Below are 22,513 nucleotides of genomic sequence, written 5' to 3' on the forward strand. Positions count from 1 at the left end.
AGTTCTTAACACACAACATAATACATGCTTTTAAAATATTCCATTTATATGTGCCTGGAGCAATTGCTGCAGCACCTGGCAATAGCAGCTGGCAGAAACCAGGTATTGATCCACTGCCACCTATTTTTTTTGCAGTGTAATTGCAATCATCAGTGTTTCCTTGACTAATGTTCAGTGTATGAGGGCTTTTACTTTTTTCTTATTTATGATCCAAACCATGTTGGGAACGTATGCTTCAGTGACTTGTTGGATAAAACTACTCACAGGATTTCTATGGTCTGCTTCTGGAGGACACAGCTATGGTCTGTAGAATGCATATAATGTTTCAGACAAAGTAGTCTAATAAAGTTAAAACAACACAAGACTGTTTAGGGTATGAAAGTGAATTCATTCATTTTATCAAAAATAATGTTCAGTCCAACAATGTTCTTTCCAACTGCTTCAAAAGCCTAGTATTGAAATTCAGACAATTGTAAAAATCACTGAGTAAAGCATAAGTGTTATCTGTTGTTACCAGATTAAAACTGTGCAAATTATTATTCTTTTACAGCAGCAGTGCAGCGGGACATGATCATGTTTGAGTCGTGCTTTCAGCTTTGACTAATCCCTCTGTGCTTTGCACAAGAGTGGATGATTGTCTCAGAGTCCGTAAGTCTCCCACAATCGCAGGCAGTTTTCATACATCCACAGGATTTATATGAAGTTACGATAAGAGTTAAAGGAATAAGTCGACCAAAACAAGTGCTAAAATTTACCGGTCAGCAGTACCTACAGGTATCAGCAGCGTTAGCGAGTTTCAGTCACAACTGTTCTTTTAAGTCAGCCCAGAGATGGTGGTGACCCCAACCCTGCCTGCACTGAGTTCTGTGGTGGTCTTGATAAATCCCTGCATGGGTCCAGGTTGCACTGGTGGGATGCTGCTCTCTACAGGCTGAAGCAGCTGCTGGACCACAGTGCAGTTAGGCCTGGAGCGCCGTCGTCTGAAGGCTCTTTTCTCTGAACGGCTCTTTGGAGGAGGCAGACCCTCACACAGGCGGCTACAGGTGGAAATGCCGCAGAACGACGGCTCGTCTGAATGGGACGAGGCCTCGGAGCTGCCTTCAGATGGAGGGTCTCTGAAGGTGAAGAGAGATGGACCAGATCCACCACACAAAAGTTTTGAGTCCAAGCTCTGGAGAGGGAGGCTGTAACTCTGCGGCCTCCCATTTGGAATTGAAGAGACGGGAAGTGCAGCTGGAGTTAGCGTCTCTGGTTTTACGTTGGATTTCATTTTACATCGCTTCTTCTGCTGAGAAAGAGAGAGAGAGCTTAAGTTAGTTAAACAGTTAAACCATTCCAGCTTCTAATTGTTAAAAACAATAAAATAAAAACAAGTAGAGAAGTATAAACATAGACCATTCTGACTCCCTATTGGTTTATACTGTGATCCATCACACCTGCACACGCTTCTTTAATATATTTACATTCTACTAAAATACATTCATTTATAATCAGCATATATGCAGCTAAAACAGGGAGGAGCCTAGTGTATCTCAAATTATATTATCAACATTAAAATATAACATTATAGCTCATTATGGCTTTTAGAAAAATGTGTTTTGGGGAGGGGGTAGTGCACTATAGGACTCTGTGGGCGTGGCCAAAGCTTTTGTTCTTAATGGCTCCCCCCCCCCCTTACATTACTTTTACTTTTATACTTTAAGTAGATTTAAAAACATTTTACTTAGATTAAAAAGCTTGAGTTGATTCTTCAACTTCTACAGAAGTATTTTAAACCCTAGTATCTATACTGTTTACCTACAGAGTAATGACTTGGAATACTGTTTACTCCTTAAAATAAAATCACGAGGGGAGAGAGCGCCACCTACCTACCCACCCAGAGAGAGCATGACCCAGATCTCAATCTTGGACAACAGTGTTAAAATCAACATCATGGACATCTTGTGGTAATGTAGTGGTTCTACATAAGTGTTTTGCACATATGCAGTGTTTTGGTTTATATAGTTGCTCTTTAACTGTGTGCTGCATTGATGACATTTCATTAAATCTCAGTCTTTCAGTACTACTTAATAAATGTGTCAACAAAACAAAACCATACCTTTTTATTATTTCCAGCCGTATTTCTTTGAGTTTCCACATTGTATGCTTCATTTGGACCTAAAAAAAATTAGAAAACAGATTAAAACAGGCGGTAATATTAAAGAATTTAATGGCTCTTTGTTAGTGCACAATACTATGGAAGAAAGATTAACGTAAATTAATTATGGAGAGTCTTAGAGTATTAAATGTTTTATCTAATCTGATCTACAATATAAATCCTATCAGAATTTTAACAGGTCAGACATTCCCAGTTAAAATACATTAGTGGTGTCTTCTCCGTTTAAAGATGTATTTAAAACAATTCTAGTGCGTACCTTCAGTAGTTGGTATTTGCAGTGATGATTGTGATAAGGGATACGATGCTCTCCGCTTTAAACTCACGTCTTCATAACCCAATGAAGCGCTGAAAGAAGCAGTTAGACTGTTAAAACAGATTATTGCAAATAATATAAAACCACTAGTGTGTGTTTGTTTATGTCTACAAGTCAATACACATTACTAGGGCTGGCCCGAATAGCGTTTTTTGAGCTCCGGATATTCGGCACTGATTCGAAGGGAATATTCGAATATTCGTTTTTAAAATAAGAGGTAAAAAAAAAAAAAAAAAAAAGGAAATCACGGCCCCTTTAATCCACTGAAAAATGTTCAATTTGCTCTGACCGACAAGACATATTCACCCCGGATTTTGGGTGTTTTTATCCCGGATTTTTGTGTTTTCACCCCAGATTTCTTTATGTTTTCATCCCGGAATTTCTGCTGCCCTACACCGCGGCTTATCCGCTGCGTAAGCAGGCTAGGAGGCTGCTGCTGCACGGTTTCTCCGCTGCGCAAGCCAGCCCAGTAAATTGCTGTTTGTGTTTTCACACTTAGGCTATTTGCTTAAAAAAACAAACAAAAAAAACGTTTGTTCAGGAAGTATTTTATATTCTTAAACATTGTTAATTATATTAGAGGACAGTCATTGTAAACTGTACTTGGTCTATTTCGGTTAAAGGATTGTGCAGGGCATATTACTGATTTTGTATTTTTGCACTTGGGCTATAAGCTCAATATTAAATATTTCGTTTGTTTAGAAATTATTTTATATTTTTAAACCATGTTAAATTATATTAGAGTAGAGGAAAGTCATTGTTAATGACGTTATTGTACTTGGTCTATTTCGGTTTAAGCATTGTGCAGGGCATAGCCGTATTACTGATTTTGTATTTTTGCACTTGGGCTATAAGCTCAATATTAAATATTTCGTTTGCTTAGAAATTATTTTATATTTTTAAACCATTTTAAATTATATTAGATAAGAGGAAATTCGTTCAGACATCATTTTTGTAGGCCAGGCTTTTGTAACCGATTTAGCCCCTACTGTTGCCACATTACCCCTTACGTTTTATTATATAAATCAGTTTCGTTTTTTTTTTATCATGTATAATAGAGGTCTGCGCGAGACTGATTTTTAAACCCACTCTTCCACGCTCCCGCGTTTCTGTCTCGTTACCGCTCCGCAAAAAAATTGCTTCTTTTAATCCCGCGCCCGCCGGCCACATACACATTTCTGCCGCTCCCGCCCCACGTTCCTAATATAAATTAAATAAACTACATTTAATGCTTCAAATTTACTTATATATTTATTAAAACAGCAGCGCTGCACCATCGGTGTGTGCGTGTGTGTGTCGGTCCATCCTGCGCGTTGAGAGTTTTCTTTAGGTTTTTTTTTTTTTACAATTATTACAGTTTTCTTAACTATTTATTAATTTGCTCCCGCATCGTCTGGATTAAACTCCCGCTCCAGCCAATAACAGTTCAGTTCTGTCCCGCGCGCAAGATATTCTGACGGGACCCGCGAGAACAGAAGTGGTTAGACTGAGGTGGAACTCTGGAAAGGAGAAAAAAAACGAATATCCGAATACCAAAATTAAAAACCGAATACCTACTCAACGAACGAATATCCGAATACCCGAATATTCGGGTCCAGCCCTACACATTACTGGATGTCTAAATGTTTTTTTTTTTCTTTGTGAGTACAGAGTCTTACCCCTCAGGGCAGCAGTAGCTGTAGGTCTTCGGGATGGATGCATCAGGTTCTGCTGAGGGCGTCTCGGCCGACATGCGGCAGAAGTTGATGCAGACAGTCAGGGCGAGGAGAAAGCAGAGGGCCAAACAAAACAGCAGGTAGGCGTGCCTGTCAGAGACCTGCACAACAAAAGTGCTCAAACGTTAATAACTAAACAGGATCTTCACATTTTCTATTTAAATTCTTAAAATTTGAGATTTTCACTAAAATGCAAAGCCTGTCACAATAAGAATATTTGGTGGATGATATATTGTCGCAGAAATAACTGCAATAAACTATATTATTAAGATCATTAAATGCCACAAACATGACAAATATAATAGCATAAAGCAATTATACCCTTTTAAATTTATCAATCATAGATTAGTATATATTTTTTCTTCACCTAACTGCAGTCCACACTGTATCTATGGAGTTATTGAAGCATTGCATGACTGGCGAAAATGCTGTTCACTGTTACATATGTGAACAAACACACTAAAACACAAAAGGTGTTTCATAATTCATAATATACTTAAGTATAGGTGTGTTAAATGTCTCAATCTCTCAGATACCATTAATAATTTTAGATTTTATTAGGAGCCCCTACCTCGCTCTGTAGCTGGCTCACTCGCAGCGACAGGTTAAGAACGAGCTGAGTCATGTTTTCCAGCTGCCCCTGCAATACCTGAATAGACTCTGTCTGTTTCTGGTCCTACAGGGGACAAAGAAAAATAAACGTTCAGATCTAACAGTGCTGTAAAATATGTAGCTCTGGCTTTACTGTTATACCCACTGGGACCTGAGTGAGGAGATCTACAAATGTGTATTAAAAAGTACAAAGAGTCTCATAAGTACAGTACAGAAAACAGAAGCACGTGTTTAGATTTTAGCTTACCTGTTCTTCAGCAATTCTAGAAGTGTTCTGGAGTTTAATGATTGTTTTGTTGAAAGCCTTCTGCATCTCCTCCATCTGCTTCCGATACCTGAGGAGAAGATAAAGTAAAAAAAAAATAAATAAATACATTTAAAAAAATAAATTGCACTTGGGGTATAGTGAAAATTTGTCAAATTTACCCCCAGCATTCCCAAATCAGAGCTTTTTTCAATGCTTACAATGCTAGTGATGGGGGGGAAATTCATGAATTCCAGCTGTTGCTGAAAATATCTCTCTTCGATTCATGCATTTGCACAGAACTAATATGCGGTCCTTTTCCCTATCCTACGAAGTAGTAGTAGTAGTGCTCGTAAGTAGACTTTTTGTGACTTTTGTGGTTATTTGACAAAAGTTTGTACTTGATATCATGTTTCACTACAACCCAAGTCCATTTCACACCGGATATCTCCTTGGAGGGGTCCTCATAAAGTGCCGTCCCTGGTATAATGAGCAGGTTTTGTTCAAATAATGTTTTGTCAGTTTAATATTGTTCATTTATTGTTGATAGCACCCATGCTTCCTTTTAAAAGACTTTTACTCTGGTATAATCTTGTTTTCTTTCAAATAAACTTGCTTGGTCTTAACAACTTAGTGAAATAAGTTGAGGTGTTTTCAAACTTTAGACAGGCTGTATTAAGATTCAGTAAACATTGTGTACCTCTGGCTGAGCTGCTCCAGGTATCGCCCGCTGAGCGACATGTTCACCTCCAGAGCTTTGATCCGGTTGTTGAGCCTCATGAAAACCGACTCCTTCTGGTTGGACCCATGGATCGGTGCATCTGTAGAACCTGGCAACTCGGCATAGAAGTCTGATGGAGAGGGCTGCCCGGACTGTCCATTACCACCACCATGCCCACCCAGAACAACTTCCTCAAGCAGCTCCTCAGCTTTGGGCTCTGCTGCAACCGCTGTCCCCTCTAATGGTTCTGTTACAGGTGTAGATGTCAGCGTGCCAGCAGGGGCTTCTGTTCTGGTTTTGGTTGGTTGGGGAATAGACTGTTCTGTTGGGGTGGACTGGGATGTACCGGTAAGTGTTGCTAATTCCTCAGTGCTGGACATCCCACCAGGGGGCAAACTATCCTTTACTGTGGTGGGTTTCTCTACTGCAGGTGCAGATTTCTGGTCAGGATCTTCTTCCTCGTTTTTGGTCTTTAAAACTGGAGTAGATGCTGATTCTAAGTGGGAAGTGAGGACTGGAGTCTTCTTGACTTCCACTTGTTTCTCCTTAGTTTTTTCAGGTAGAGGGAGTGTGATCTGAGGTGGCTTTATTACAGAGAGGTCAAGAAAGTCTACAGCACTGGTGGCTCTAGAGGAAAGAGCATCTGTGGCAGTAGGTTTTGGGAGGGCTGAGGAAAGGCTTGGCTCAAGTTCCAGAGATCGAGCTTCAGATTCAGGGATCTTTTCGCTCTCTGGTGAAACAGGAACTAAAACCTCTGTGGTGGACTCTTCCAGAACAGAAGAAGAGGTCTCCACTGTCTGAGTGGGGGATGTTTCTGTGAGAGATGGTGTAATCACTGGAATTGGAAATGTAGCCTGGGTTTCCTGTGAAGTTTTAAGCTGAGATTGTGACTCTTGTAGTATCTTACTCTGCGTAGTTGTCGTCTTTTCTTCTGCTGTTTTTGTCTGTAGAGACGGCAGTGAAAGGCAGGTCTGCAGGAGATACTCTTTAAGAGAATCAGCGCAAAAGCAGGAATTGGGAGACTGTTCATAGCAGTTCATCCTCTCCCTCAGTTCAGAGTTCTTCTGATCCTGGTCTGCCTTTACTTTCTGCTCTTCCTCCTTTAGTACGGAGCTGGAGGATTTTGATTGGTTCAGATCTTCAGCGTCCTCCTCCTCCTTGGGCAATAGAGTGACTATCTGTTCTTCATCAGGGGGAGTCGGGGCAAGAGACTCTGGTGCGGGCAGTGTTGCTGAAGGAGCCTCTGTTAGAGATGATGTGGGTAAAGGTACTGTTTGGTCTACATCCACTGCTGTTGTTTCTTGTGTGGTGATTGGTGTCAACGTCTTTGTGGTTTTATCTGAGTCAGACTGGTCCTGGTCAAGGGTCTCGGATCTGAATAATAAGACAAACACAATTATGAGAAGATTCATGCAATAATGTCCCCAATATTCCCCCTTCGTTCACACTGACAGGTGACATGTCAGTCTTGTCTCCTGAAGTTTGTCTCTTATGGGAGATTGTGTGTATGTTAGCATGGCTAGTTAGCACAGGCGCTAATCAAGCAACCTATTTATCGAGCCATCTGCTGCTTTTATCCAGGCTATTATGCATCGTAATAAACAGGACAGGAAGAAACAGTGGATTTAATCCTTTTTGTCGTGTTCAAAATCATGTGAAATTAATTTGAATGAAGAACTAAGGAATCAGATGCAATTGATCAGAAGAATTTGTTCGGCCAATTAGTGTAGAATGTAGCATCATTGTGTCAATTTGTTTACATAAAATGAAGAAAATCTCAGCTCACTTGCCACCAAATTAACTTTTCACAAATACTTACACAATGTAGGAGGTGGTTGGAGGAACTGTCTGAGGAGCTCCTGAGGTTTCTGTTAAATTTAGATTCAGGGAGGAATAATTGCCTGTCGAACACAAAAACAAAACAACAAAAAATATTTTTTGCCTCCTTATACGAGTACAATGTCATTATGGGTATAGGTCTGGAAGTTTGGTGTGTGTATGTATATACATGTATGTGTACCTCCACTCCTAGCTGCATCTTCTGGATTTCCACCCAACACATTGGCAGCGATGTTGTTCACCATATTAATTATAACATCTGTAAATGTAGTTGAAAAAATGTTTACTTGACAATGCTTGGAAAAATAAGAATTAATGTAAATAACCAGTTTAATAATAAACATACTTTTAGTGTTTCATCTCTGCTAAAATTTTCTGAGCATATTTTAGATTTGAGACAAATTGGCTGTTATCTATGCATTCTTGTTTACATGATGGCTGCCTTGCATATCCTGTGTCTGTTTGGAGTGCTGGTTGTGCACGTTCTTAAGATATTAACATGGAGTATGTAAGATGCAGTAGACACACAACCACTTAGGCCAGTACAGCACTCAGCAGCATTAAATTGGCAAAAAGCTTTGAAGATCAGCTGTATGATATTTCCTTGAACTGCACAGCAACAAAAATGCTTGGTGAGAAATCAGCATCGTTTTAAAGTTGTTGAAATGAATACATTAAAAGGGAAATAAATCTAAAAGCGCTATATCTGTGCATGGGGGAAAATGCTGGATAAACAGAGTGTATGGAGCCAAATGGGTGTTTTGTCCAGCCGTCTTGAGAAGCTACCTTCTAGTGGAAGCATCTTAATGGCAAGAGTGCGTGTGTGCGTTTGACTGCACTATTGGGTTAAACGCAGGGAGGCTACATTCCATCTTCGTCCAACATAAATATGTTAAATATGGTGGTCTTGTCTTGAATCTTGAGACCATTAATGAGCCTTGAAATTCTTACCTTTGGCAGACCCAATCAGATTCTTTGAAGATTTGTCATCTGATGGCAAATATCCAGGACGATAATCTATAAGTTAAGAGAAAAAATAAAGTTGGAATGACTGACAACAGTTTTATATAAGCAACTTAAAAAAAACACACAAAAAAAGACATTCAGTACATCATAAGCTCACATTATTTTGAAAAATAAATTAATACTATTCCCTCATGTAGTTACTATGTAGGAACTATGTCGTTCCACCCAGTCCAGTTTACAATGTAAAAGCAACATGAAAGAAAACTGAACCAGTGGAGCAACATCTAGTACAGCCTTTCATTAAAATAATCATCTGCTAATTATAATCAAGAGATGTTGTTCAGTTAATCGTGATATTGATTTGAGGTCATATAACCCAGTATTACTTCATATTCAAGTGTGTAGACTATAGAAAGCCAATAAAGCCAGGCCTGACCGTAATCCTCATCTTCAAAGTTGAGTCTTTCAGAAGGCTCTGAATTTAATTCATACTCCTCCATCATACTCGTCCCAAAAACCCTTAAAGACAAAAGACACAAAAAATGTCAGATACTAATGAAACTGTTTGTTTTTATAATGAATGATTTAAACAGTTAAGTGTCAAAAATGTAAAATAAATGAGGTTTAACCATTTAGTCATTAAATGCAGTGGGTTAATATATTATATGGGTGGCTGCTTGCATTAGTTTGTTGTACCATCAGCAAGCAGTAGTTAAATCACTACTTACTGTTTCTTTACAGTTTTATAATTGGTGAACTACAAAGATAAAAACAAAATCTGAAAAACTCCTAAGCTGTTCATTAGGATTAATTATTTTCTGTTGAATAGATTAAATGTTAGGTTTTCCATTTATTATTTTGTGGAAGTTGGGGGGAAAAACATTTATCTAGACACCTTTCTCCTGTAGTTTAGGAGGTTTTCATACTTCAAATTCTTAAAATATTTAAAAGAACAAAGTCTACTTTAAAGTTCTTAAATTAATACCTATATTTGTAAATGTCACAAAAACCTCAAAATAAAAATGTTACATGAAAGGTTCTTTAAGCTTACCTGATCAGACTGAGAGGACAAAAGTGCTCAGACCCAAAGTGTGACAGCAGCTCCACCTACAGGCAAAAATGCAAATGGGACAAAATAACATTGTATATTCCACACTTCACAACACAAGATACGAAAGCGTGCAAATAAGACCACACAGTCAGATTTTCAGAATTTATAATTATGGTTAGATTTGGAGGAAAGTTTTTATGCAATTCAACAGACATACGAGGAGCATTCAGGTTCCTAGAGGTATTGAGCTGACAGGACTACATTTAGATTGACTTTTCTCAAAAATCTTAAATATTGGGTCCTGTTGAAGGACCACCAAACAGCCTGTAGCTTAGTAGTCAAGGCCATTAAGACTGGGCTGAAAATCGAAGCAACCAGACAAAATTCTGTAAAACCCCACATGGCCAAACATGTGGACACCTAACTAATATAATCTTCTGGGAAAGTTCATCACGAAATGTTGGAACACTGCTTGTATTTAGTTAAATTTAGATTCAGGGAGGAATAATTGCCTGTCGAACACAAAAACAAAACAAAAAATATTTTTTTGCCTCCTTATACGAGTACAATGTAATGCAATGCAATGTACAATGTTGGAACACTGCTTGTATTTAGCCTTCTAAGAGCATCATTAAGAGCATCACTATGGGGGATGATTAATCCTGCCGCAATTATAGTTCATCCCAAAAATACTGAATGGAGCTCCATCACTCCACAGCTCAATGCTGGTGCACTTTATACCATTCTATCCCACACTTAACTTTGGGCATGGTGACCTGAGGCTTATTTAACTAAAGTATACCAGCTAAATGTGTAGGGCATTTAAGCACTTTAATTCAGCTTAATTTACTAATAATAAGGGGTGCCCACCAACTTTTTGACACATAATGCAACCAGTTAAAAGCACTTATCCTAAAGAGATCCATTTCAATAAAATAGTTTGGGTTATTTTTTTAATATATGTTTCCTATTTCGTATAAATTTAATCAAACAGTTCAGTGCATTAATGACCTCAGACAGTCCAGACCAACACCAAACAGTTAGTGGGAATGACCGCGTGTTAGTGTAACATTCAGATTTGTAAGTGCAGTTATGTAACACACACACCCACCAGTGCCAGATACATGAGGAAATTAGCAGTCATGGATTACAACAGATTCCAGATTCCATCTGCACCACTAAATGAGAAGTCCTTTCTAATAAAGGGCACTTAAACAAAGCCTCCAGCAGAGGGTGAACGAGCCGTGTAAGAAATAACCCATCAATGTATATTCACTTCTTGGCACTTCTTGGTTATGCAGTTTTACATTAAAATAGCTGTAGAATGTCTGGAGTGTTTCATTAAAGTCCCTTGAGACTATTCAGCACATTTTAAATCTAACTGGAGCTTCCACCAGGTCATTTAAAATGACTGTTTATCAAATTGCATCAACATGCTTAGTTTAAGAATCCTGTAAAGAAATTAACTTCAGCAAAAGCTGAAAACTTCTATCTTTTTAATCTATCGAGACACTTCTGCACAGTTAGGGTTGAACATTCAGTATAAATTTAATATTTTTAATAATTTTAGTATACATCATTTACAGCCCACTGACAAAAAATGCTTTACAGGGTGCTTTATGGCAGCGATACTACCGGTGGGTTGGGACCCAAAAGTGGGTAAAAATAATTAATGCTCATCTAATTTTGTACTTGTCTTTTAAAATGGGTAAAAAAGAGAGAGAGAGAGAGAATTTTTTACTAATGTTCTCTAAATGCAGAGATATGCAGAGAAGTGAGATATCTATATCTAAATATGCAGTTTTTGGTATTTAGTTTTATTATAGTACATTTTATACATGTAGTTTTCATTTTCCTCTTCAGTTTCTTAATAAAATGCCCTTAAATTCCCTTTCATGCATATGTTCAAGGATTTTTTTTCTTTTCTTTCTTTCATGAGAAAATCTGGGTCTCAGGCTGAGATCAGTTGAGAACCCCTGATTCTGAAATATATTGCAATATATAAAATTCTGAAATATATTGCAATACAGTATACAGACCACATCAACAGCCCTACACTCAGTCCAACATCATTCCCTGCTAATCTGAAGATCGACAGTGTGACTGACAAGTGTCTAGCCTAGGGCTGCAATGATTAATCGATATAAATCAACAATGTTGATTCTGAAATGTTTATCGACTCCAGATGTTTATTGTCGACTAATGAATAATTTGTATCATTACACAAAGTACACAGAAACACAATGGGAGAAGGGTCATTTAAATCCCACATTCAGATTTCTATTGTTTGGAAGCAACAGCGAACCTAAAACCAGGGCATGGCATAAATAACATTTATCGAATTAGAAAAATAATCGCCAGATTAGTCGAATAATCAGAATAATCAATAGTTGCAGCCCTAGTCTAGCCCTGTCCACCTCTAAACTCTTTACCCACTTATCCAAGCACATATAAGAGAAAGAGAGACAGAGAGAGAGAGAGGGGCTGGGGGGCTAACCTTAATGTACTTGGTGAACATCTGAAGCAGAGAGGAGGAAAAATAAAAAGTAAAACAGAGAAACAGTTGAGAAAGAATAACCATGCTAAAGAACATATGCTGCTTTAGAAGCATGAAATTTATAAATTGTAAAACAAGAACACAGATAAAGGATCAGATTTTAACACTTAAAAAAATTAATAAAATAAATCACTCCTATTCAGAGAAAGGTTCTCCATCTGAGAAATAAAAACACTAGTGTATAAACTCTATAAGAAACTAGAAAAGGTCCTTACATACCTTCACATATTTAGCGTATAAATGCTCGTCCAGTGGAAAACTCTGAACTGTTCGTTCATCACGAGCGTGAAACGTCCCGAGCTTGGCCCATTTGTTGGTTGGGTATCTGGAAAAACAGATCAGAACATTTTTCAGATCAGCGAAAATGGAACTATAGCATTTTGTGTTCTATTTGACGTTTCACAGAGTCTGTATTTGTATTAGTGGCTTTTATTTTTCCTCCGTCTGTTTGTTTGTTTCATTATGACTTAATTTGGTGTGATCGATGTTGAGTAGAACGCCCAGCTTTTGACTATAGACTATAAAATTAGTTGCCTAGTAATTTGTTTGTTGAGTTTAGTAAATTAAGTCAATTAGTTGTTGCCTGAAAGCATGAATACAGCGACTTTCTTTGGAAATTGTTTTCTTATATAAAGTTCTATTCTTCTATATAAAGTTCAATATAAATCCAGAGAACCCAACTGAAACACTGATTAAGTGTTAAGTAGTGTGGGAAAGTTGCTTAGTCTGTTTTATACATGTTAATCAGACCTTCACTCACCAATAGATATTCCTCGTATGTGTAACTGGCCAAGAGGAAAAACAAAATCTAAGATCGGAAGTGATTTAAAACTGATCTAAGCAGATTCATGTAAAACAACCCAGTTAAATTTGGTGATTTTTTTTATATTCTGACCTGTCACTGATGGACACCAGGAAGTCTTTGGGGGTTGAAGAGAAGAGCTCAAAGTTGGCGATGTCCAGCTGCTTCACCTGAATGGGCTGACACAACTCAATGATAAACCTGGAGGTGCACAGAGAGGAACAGAATGGTTGAACTTAGAGAAAAGGGTGGATGCTGTGGTTTGGGAAGAGAAAGAGAAGTAATGGAAAGATGAGGGAAGAAGAAAAAAACAGGAACAAAGATCAGAGTGACTGGAAGAGTGAAATATGAGGTAGAGTAAGGTTAAACAGGCAAGAAGAAGGTAGAAGGTACATTCTACACTATTACAGCTGATTATTCAAAGGAAAAGACCCAATAACCACCCAGTGATCAAGAACATTATAACAAATACAATCAAATCTGGAGAAAAGAGAGGAGTAAAGAGGAAATAAGACATTGATTAATCTCTTTGGGTGAGCATAGAAGATCTTCGGGATCAGACTCTCGCCAACGAAAGTAAAATAAATTATACAACAGTTCTTATGAGACCTTATGAGTAGTTATTAATTCATGACCTTCAGTTGGTTTGTTATTTTGGCTCACCATATCTTGTTGCTGCAGGGATTCAGCATATACATGTCCATGTTCTCCATCAGGATTGCAGAAGTGCTCTAGATAAATAAGGACAGACACTGATTGTTAGATTGGGAGCTTATCACATTTTCTAGAAACAATAACTGATAACTGAACGATTTTAGGTTCAGTTTCAATATTTCAAGCATTCTGGGAACAACAAAATGTAAAAGGATTCTAACTGCACTATACATCCACCTATATTTGTGTAACCACCATCTAATAAATGCAGTCATCTACTTTAATTGCATCCACTGCTGACACAGGTGTGCAAATACACACCAACAATTCAAATAATAAATTAATATTTAGTGTAATGTTTAGTCAAATGTTTTAGTCAAATTTTGAATTTGTACTTATAAAACTTACAGATTTTTTTTACTTTGAAAAGTTAAAACCACATCTATATTAACCCTTCTGTAGCCTCTGGTCAATGTTCTGCCCTTTGTTCTGTGTTATTCGAACGGTGTAATACACATCGAACATTTTGAGTAATGACCATTTACATAATCCTGCAGATCAATCTGGCCTGAGGTTCCCCACACACCCTCAGTGATTACTGCAGCACGAGGTCACAATGAGGTTTTCATTAGGATCCGTTTCAAATGCCGTCAACACTTCAGCTCGTATGCAATATAATCAGCAGGTTTATGTACCTTTGCCTCTGGATTAGAGGACAGGATCTTAGCCCCACATTCCACCGAGGCGTAGTTTGTTGTTTTCTGTACTTTCTTCACAGTGCTGGAGCCCCCGTTACAGGACGTGTGTGTGGTCTGACCTGATGGAGTTGAGACAGACAAATCAATAAATAGGTGCGTTTTGAATAGCACATACTAAAACTCACTATACACAAGAGGAAGATATTTAAAACATGGCAGTCAATCACAGAATTTACACTTCTACTGTCGGGTTCCCAGAGATGTTATGTAAGTAATACAAAAACTGCAAATAAGTTTTACTTTTCGTAAAAAAATAAAATACTTAAATTAAATGTAAAAGGAAACAATAGCTTGTGCATCACTTTAAATGGTGCCATCTATTAACAAATAAATAAAAGTAAGAACTAAAAATTGTAATTGCGAATTGATCGCATATTTAATAAATAAATAAATCAATAAAAACAATATCGTCCAGCACTGCTCCCGATTCTTTACAATGATTGGTTTGTAGAAGGTTGTAGGTTTAGCAAGTTGATTTTCTAGGAGCTGTAACAAATTTGACTCCCTTTGAGTGCAGGTGTGTCCTGCAGGTGCATCCCCTCAGATTCCTTTTATTTGTGTTTATAAATAAGGATTACAGTTACAGTAGATACAGAATCACCAGCACCGTAAGCAGTTTTACTCATACTGCACGTAAAAGGAGCAGAATTTAGCACAACTTTCACGCCCAGCATTCAGAAATATAGAGCTTTCAGTTGATGCCCCAAAAGGCTTACAATTCTAGTAATAGGGGCATAGTGTTGTTAGGGGTATGGCACCCAGAGAAGTACCTAAAGGTACTGTGTGTTTTTTAATAAACTATCTGTGTACTTTTAAAGTTCTTAGTGCCTTGTTTTAAATATGAGGGCTCTCAGAATTCTACCAATGAAGTGGGGAGCTACTTCGAGTTTGTTAAATGCTTTAAAAATAGTGATTTCTTTACATGTTGTGCCCCTATCACTAACATCATCAGACTGTTGGGTGCATCAGCTAAAAGTACTTTATTTCAAGATGATGAGGGAAAACGGAGGTAGGATATTTGACAATAATTTGTACTCGTTAATATGTTCCACTACAAACCAAGTATTGTAATAAAAGTAATGAAAGCACTGTAGTCACTTGTAAAATCTTACTTTTCTCATTCTCCTCCTCCATCATTTTCTTCTTCCACTCGTCAAAAGTAGGAATGTCTTCTGGGTCTTTGTGGGGAACAGACGGATCTGTTTCTGGGGTGACGTGGACGCTCTGCTGAATGTTAAATCAGAGAAGTAGTTTAGGCCACTCACAGTGTTCACGATCACAACAAAATGCAAATTAGACCAAGGTCACAGCACTCGAGTCTTCACGTGTTAAACAGCTTTAGACTGTGGTGAACGTCGTTAAGGCTCACAATGAGGGACTGGGTCTAATTACAGAGGAGCAGAGTTAGAACACCTAATATTAGAGCAGCTTCCCAGCGGAGGCTCCAGACCTGCTCTTCTACACGGAGCTACAGCCACACTTCCAAAGCACACATTTGAACACCCCTGGTTAAAACTATGTTTTTTGTGATTTTTATTAATACTCTACAAGAGGCAAAACTGAAACCTTTAGACATAATTAATATTGTAATTTCATACAATGATTTTTTTAAAATCAACCATTCTACTACACTTCTCCATAATACTGCACATTATTATTTGGGTGGTGGGTGATTATTCTCATCACTGCAGTGATTAGCACGGTTTTGGTGTATGAGGTGTTAGTGTACGTTGAGCTGGTACAGTGAGTGGATCAGGTACAGCAGCAGTGCTGCTGAAGTTTTTGAACACTGTGTTTAATCTCACTGTCCTCCACTTTATTACACACTCCTACCTACAGCTGCAGAGACAGAAGATCTGAATCTGTTGCTGCACAGTTTACAGTGTTGATCATCCTTTAATTCTTCATCAGTGCCCACAGGGCATGCTGTTAGGCTCTTCTATTCTCAGAACAGCAGCAACAGTGAGGAGTTTAAAAACTCCAGCATCACTGCTGTATCTGATCCACTCACTGTACCAGCTCAACACACACTAACACCTCATACACCACCACCATGCTAATCACTGCTAAGAATAATGTTACGCTTGATTTGTGTAGTCATTTATACAGGTATTTTTTTCTGAACTAGACAGAAAATATTGTGAGAAGGAAATGTACTTTTGAGAAAAACAATTTAAACAGTTTGTACTGACAGTAAGAGGGCTGATGAAATTTCTAATACAAGCATGACGTCCGACCTCAAGTACTGTGATTTTCATGCAATCTCCTTTTGCCCCGGAACAACTTGCCTCTTTCAGCATGGTGGAAGCGTTCGTTCCTTTGTTCCCTGTGTGGATACTACTAGCCTTCGTACCTTTCCCTGTCCCTGCGGTGCTGGTGTTCTCCAACTCTGGGGGAAGACCACTGCAATAAAAAGAGAGAAAAAAAAGGAGCCTTATTACTTATTGATTACAAATAAAACTACACAGAATTACATAATTCTAACTTTTAGCCACTAATTTAAATAGTTTAACTATTTAATATGCATTTTGTTTAAGAAACTACAACTTTTAGTATTCTCTTTATACCAAAAAGAACTCAACTATTTTGGATCATCTAAATGATGAGCAGAAAGGGCATTTCACAAAGCTACACTAAAAGGACAACTCTTCTCAAAACTAACTCAACACATCCACATCCGAAAACAACTCCTCAACTCGTCACATATTAACTCAACTCAACCTAAAACAACTCCTCGTCTCGGCCCAAAAGTAATCCTTAACTCGTTCCAAAAGAACTCAACTCGTCTGAAAATGAACCTCAACTTGTTCCAAAATATTTCAACTTGTCCCACAAGAACTCCCCAAAAGATCCAACATTCAAGAGAACACAGTTATGCTGCTTCTGAAGTAAAATCCTAAAAAAAAAAAAAAACTCTACAAATTTCATAATTAGGTGTATTATAAGTATTTGGTGGCTTCTGCTTTAATAACTGGGCACTTAAGCTTAAGATTTTGCCAAAACAATGCTCAGAACAGATTGAAAAATCAAACTGAGCTACTTTGAAAGAGACCAGACTATCTGTGTGCTTTCAGATTTTTGGAGCTACACTGTACAAATCATGACTCGAATAGGATCATTTTCATGTTTCAGCTGCTGATATTCCATGTTTTGTGTTCTTTATTGGATTAAAAGCTTAAATGTAGCTTTCTACCTACCTAATCCAATCCAGAAGCAAAAATCCACTTAAATGCCTACCACAAAAACAGAGCTACAGGGCTGAGCAGGTGCTAAAATCCACTGCCACTCAAGAGAAAACGCAGAAACCAAGTCAAAGTACAACTTAAATACAAATCGTACACAGCACTAACCTTCCAAGGTCCACGTCATATGGAGGGCTATCTTCTGCCTCACAGGCGGCGGTGGGGGAGACAGCAGTGATGGCAACAGAGGCGCAGGAACCATCGCCAAGGCTGAGGAGAAAGAGATCACAAGGAACACCCTTAAATAAATCAAATATCACTCAAAGACATGGCTGAGAATGATGTAAAAATACACACAGGTTCTGTTTTTTTTTTCTTCTCAATATTATCAGGTCAGATTTTGTTTAGAGGATGAAATTAATCGCCAGATTTCAGGATTATTATTTTATTATTTAAAGTTTTATTGACTATTCAGAAGCATAGTCGGCGTGGTCTGAAAAATACTTTCAATTTTAGGTCTAAGGCTTTGATTATTTATTTTTTACTTTATTTTCTACCCAATTTAAAAAGCAGATTACACGATTCTTGTTCGTATGAATTCTCACTACTCATAATGCACTCAACACTTTTCCAGCTGCCAACAATGCAGCGTCTTTAGGTAGCCAATGCGCATAGAGACAAGCAACAGATCTCCAGCTCTGATACAACAGCTAACAGATGCCTGTGCCAGCCTTAGTGATGGGAGAGAGCACCATTAACCCACCAAGAGAGAGCATGGCCAGTTGTGCTCTCTCAGACTCCGGCTGCTGATGGAGATGCAACATTATCTGGGATTCCAACCAGTGTTCCTCGGATCTTAGTGACGGGGCCATAGTCCACGAGAATACTCGGAGCCCTGGTTCTATGGCTAACTTAACTCATACCTTAGTCCGGGGTTTTCTAATCGTAAGCCCAAAATTCAATTAAAAACTGGCACTTTTTGACAAGACTGGACATCCTTGCCTTATTACAGCTAACAGACAGATCTGTTCAGCTCATGAAAGTGTTAAGAGAAGACTTACCTGCAGGAAGCTGGTCCAGGTAAGACAGTAGGGCTGGAGGACAGGTCTTCAGAGAGCGGTAGTGGGTGACTAGACGTTAGAGCAGGGAGTGGAGAGAGGTCTGTGATCTGACTCTGAGGAATGGAAGACTCTGGTCCTGGTTGGTCTGATTCGTGCTCAGGTTCTGAAGCCTCTGAAGTAAAGCCAGATTCTGATATGGTCCCATCCACCTGCAATTCCTGTAATAAACAGAGATACCCAATAATATGAAATGGAAAGTTTTTTTTTTTTTTGCGTTCACTATTAACAAGGTAATTAAAGCAAAATAAAATAAGTTTATCCTGCTTTTATTGGAGATACTGACTAGAAAAGACTTTAATATATATTTTGAATACGCCCTGTTTAAATATATATTAATACTGTAGCTTAAAGGATCATTTTAATGCACACTGAACTGAATTTATTTGTTAACTGGAGAAAGAACGGAATTGTGGCTGGTTTAAATACTGTAATGCCTCTAATGGAGTCAGAAAAAACATTGTAAATTTATATTAAACTTGTGTCTGACTTGTGCAATTGAGTTTTAAAAAAAATATCTATTAAAATACTTGAATATTAAGTATTTCAGGTCCATTTATAGTGTTTATAGATATATAGAACTATTTAAAAAGGAAGCTATGTTCAAAGTTGTTGGCATATCTCTTTTAAGGTCTATTGTTTAAAATCTTCAGCTGTTTTTCTGCTAATGAAGTCTGATTTGTTCATATGTTGTGTAATTTTATAGGAAAAAGTAAACTCAATAGTATTTAAAGCCTTAATTTAAAGCCGTGGTGTTTTATATTATATGTACTCCTAACAGTAGAGCAAGTCACAAACCTATATAAAAGCCCAGTCTACAAAATCAATAAGAATGTATATATATAAAAAAAAAAAAAAAACAGTGATATACATTTTTGGTCATACCGCTCAGCACTAACTTTTACCTATTGTATTAATTTTCTTTTGTGCTTATTGTCTTTGTACCCTGTCTTAATGTTTTATTTTTTGTCCTTGCACATTATTGTACCTACAATTGTCCAACCTAATCTGTGTGAAGACAACAAAACTTTAGCTTAACAGTGTCTTGTTGCACTGTACAAATTTGTATAACTGAATTGAATAAAACGAAAGAATGAGATCTGGAATTATCCCATAAGGATAAGTAAATATGGAACTCGTATGTCAGTACCTTTTCTGTTTTCTCCTCCTGCACAGCTTCCTGTGTCTGTAGCTCATCTACTGGAGCTGTATCTGTCTGGATTCTGAGTTCTGGAGTGTGAAGGAGAGGTGCATCCACAGAGACGACCTGCGTAACATTCACAAATGTGTGTTAACAACAAACAGCCAGGACTTGATACTGTCTCAGCATCACAAGCTAAACCACAACAACTTATCTGTCCAAAGACATTTATTTATTAATATTTCAACAGCCGATAATATTACCCCAGCCATGATCTCCTGTTACTCCACACTAATGATCACATTAGTACTGAGATCTAATAACAAGGCAAAGATTATAAATTATGCCTTATAACATTAGTAGGAGAAATTCCATTCCAACGATGGCACTAAACGTAATGTAGATATGGGGGATTCATATTTCTACCAGCTGATTACTTTGACACATCTGATACATCTCAGCGTACCTCGTCGTTTGTCTGTTTCTCTGTGGGCTCGTCCGTGAGCTGTTCTGTGATGTCCTGTGTGGTCTGGGGCTGATTATGTGGGTCAGGATTTGTCTGCTCCGAGCAAAGGCCATGTTGGAAAGGGTGCCTAAAAAGAAGAGCATTATATTTAAAAGCCAGTCCCATAAATTATTATCGCATAAACTAATAAAACTCATTTTGTTTTGGTAATTAATGTTTTTCCCTTTAGATAAGGCTGCAGATCCAGGGGTTCATGGACAGAGGGAATTGTGGTAAACTGAGATGCTGGTGCTGCTGTTCTCCCACTGCACACGGTCACTCAGGTTTGTGGAGGGATGGTGGAGTGGGTGGATGCCGGTGTTTCAGGGAGCCTCCATGTCTATGTTACCTTCTGGCACTCTCCCTTTAGTTAGGCTGTTTTATTTAGTTCTGCCGGAGTCATTTGCCACAATCTGATAATGTAAATTTTTTCTGTTTTCCATAAATCCAGTTAAAGCCTTCCTGTCTCACTGCCCACCTGTCCGGCCGGATACTGATGGATGTTCGACCACCAGGTTCTCCTGTAACCTGTCCTGCCAGACTGATGGAAGTTTCTGGAAGTCAGGCTTTCCCATCAGCCACCACAGATCAGTTTATGCCCCCTGCCTCTAACTAATTGCTCACTCTCCACTACAGACAATACTGAAGCTTACATGAACTCTAACTAGGTATTTTTTTTAACTGCTTATTTATTAGCCTTGATAATACATGCAATAGTTAATGTGATAGTACAAATACGTGTGAGTTCCTTCCAAGGTTTCTTCTTCCACCAGCTCTAGACATCAGACAGTGCCAATAATTTAAAATATTGGCTGTAGGGGTGGGCAATATTATATCGTACACAATATATTGTGACACAGAAATATCATGATATTAAAAATCCATATTGTGATAACAGAGATGTTCTGTCTTAAAAGTAGTCTATTATTTACTCTGAAGCTTTAGGTGTATTTATTGTATAATTGTTTTAGTTTGCAGTTTATATGCATGAAACTATTCTGCAATATTTTTTGCTGCATTATATTATTTTATGCTATATTATTTATTTTGCCACATTATGATTATACTGTTACAATATTAGAATACATTCGTGAAATTAATGAATTATTTTTCTTTTTTCCTATATCGCCAAGTATATCGTTATCACAAAAAAACCCTGAAATATTGTGATATTATTTTAGAGCCATATCGCCCACCCCTAATCGGCTGATATCTATATAATTCTGATGTCATTGTGCATTGTGTCTGTATTGCAATACTTTAAACAAACTAATATGTAAATTGTTAGTTGTTGTGCCATCACAAAAATAGGTTAACAGTTTCCATATTGTCACTATCGAGCAAAAACCTTGTATTGCCCTTCTAGGGTTTTTTCCCAATTTAATCTTTATCCTGGTAGAAATGTAGGATATATCCTGCCCTGTTTGTTTTTTCTTCTTTTAAATTGTTGGACTGTAGTATCTTTAGTAACTAAACAGTTTGGCTAGGGCTGGAAATGAACATCAGTGCAGTGCATTTAATATTAGTGCATTCAATATATTATTATTATTATTATTATTATTAATATTGAATTATTGTCCAGCCCTAGTTTTGGTGATAAAATACACGAAGTGTACTTTTACTGAGGGTAAATGTGTTTTTCCTCCTGACTCTAACTTGGATCCCAAAGATGTAGCAAAGAACCAGCCAAGCACCGCGTCACATTTAAAGCAGCTTGAGCTCATTCAATACTTTCACTTGAGAGGCGGTAACTGAGACTCTGCATTACAGCTGTCCTGCTGTTCATCACTCCTCCCATCAACAGCATGATCTGTATGTGCTGTCTAAGCTAAACCCAGCCTACCAAACACAGCCTAACTGGCATCTACATTAGCCGCATTTCCGTGAAGGATTGTCTCAATTCTGTGACTCAATAGCGAGTAAAGTCCACTTTCTGAACAAACTGCAACACTAATGTGGCGTCACCAACACACACGTGTGCTATTAGTTAACCTTTGTCATACGGGCCACACCATGGGCTACGTAATGCAAGCTGTCCTGAATATCTGGACTTACTGAGAACAACCAATTCCTTTATGGAATCCACACAGTGTATTGATAGGGCACAGTCTGTACATAATCGAATCTTCATATAAAACCACTGCCAACACAATGGGAAACTCTAGTGCAACTATTCA

General features: G+C 37.9%; 1 protein-coding gene and 1 long non-coding RNA gene across 6 annotated transcripts in view; one reads left to right on the forward strand and one right to left on the reverse strand.

Annotated features, from left to right (window-relative positions):
• Window positions 1–367: 367 nt before the first annotated feature.
• The window catches only part of dnm3b (dynamin 3b), an 87,363-nt gene continuing 65,217 nt past the window's right edge, over window positions 368–22,513 (reverse strand). Inside the window, exons 21-43 of one of the 4 annotated variants that reach the window (XM_049482857.1) lie at window positions 20,298–20,424; window positions 19,841–19,957; window positions 18,634–18,851; window positions 17,741–17,842; window positions 16,679–16,793; window positions 15,503–15,614; window positions 14,328–14,449; window positions 13,642–13,709; window positions 13,072–13,179; window positions 12,396–12,501; window positions 12,117–12,137; window positions 9,620–9,675; window positions 9,005–9,087; window positions 8,554–8,619; window positions 7,784–7,861; window positions 7,583–7,664; window positions 5,743–7,137; window positions 5,046–5,133; window positions 4,758–4,862; window positions 4,130–4,287; window positions 2,415–2,503; window positions 2,099–2,157; window positions 368–1,288 (exon numbers count right to left, since the gene is read on the reverse strand). In XM_049482857.1, the coding sequence (XP_049338814.1) occupies window positions 815–1,288; window positions 2,099–2,157; window positions 2,415–2,503; window positions 4,130–4,287; window positions 4,758–4,862; window positions 5,046–5,133; window positions 5,743–7,137; window positions 7,583–7,664; window positions 7,784–7,861; window positions 8,554–8,619; window positions 9,005–9,087; window positions 9,620–9,675; window positions 12,117–12,137; window positions 12,396–12,501; window positions 13,072–13,179; window positions 13,642–13,709; window positions 14,328–14,449; window positions 15,503–15,614; window positions 16,679–16,793; window positions 17,741–17,842; window positions 18,634–18,851; window positions 19,841–19,957; window positions 20,298–20,424 (3,949 nt within the window). In that variant the 3' untranslated portion in view covers window positions 368–814. Of the gene's footprint in view, window positions 1,289–2,098; window positions 2,158–2,414; window positions 2,504–4,129; window positions 4,288–4,757; window positions 4,863–5,045; window positions 5,134–5,742; window positions 7,138–7,582; window positions 7,665–7,783; window positions 7,862–8,553; window positions 8,620–9,004; window positions 9,088–9,619; window positions 9,676–12,116; window positions 12,138–12,395; window positions 12,502–13,071; window positions 13,180–13,641; window positions 13,710–14,327; window positions 14,450–15,502; window positions 15,618–16,678; window positions 16,794–17,740; window positions 17,843–18,633; window positions 18,852–19,840; window positions 19,958–20,297; window positions 20,425–22,513 lie in introns of all 4 variants that reach the window. The other 3 variants (XM_049482858.1, XM_049482856.1, XM_049482859.1) reach the window with 3 other exon arrangements.
• LOC111188705 (uncharacterized) lies at window positions 1,831–21,235 on the forward strand. 2 transcript variants are annotated; one of them, XR_007440450.1, is made up of 6 exons: window positions 1,831–1,946; window positions 4,122–4,266; window positions 14,411–14,483; window positions 19,867–19,976; window positions 20,527–20,620; window positions 20,788–21,235. It is a non-coding gene; the product is annotated as an uncharacterized LOC111188705 (long non-coding RNA). The 2 variants fall into 2 exon arrangements; XR_007440449.1 differs by lacking the exon at window positions 14,411–14,483.

Source organism: Astyanax mexicanus, chromosome 8, assembly GCF_023375975.1.
Source record: "Astyanax mexicanus isolate ESR-SI-001 chromosome 8, AstMex3_surface, whole genome shotgun sequence".
In the NCBI taxonomy this organism is placed as follows: domain Eukaryota; kingdom Metazoa; phylum Chordata; class Actinopteri; order Characiformes; family Acestrorhamphidae; genus Astyanax; species Astyanax mexicanus.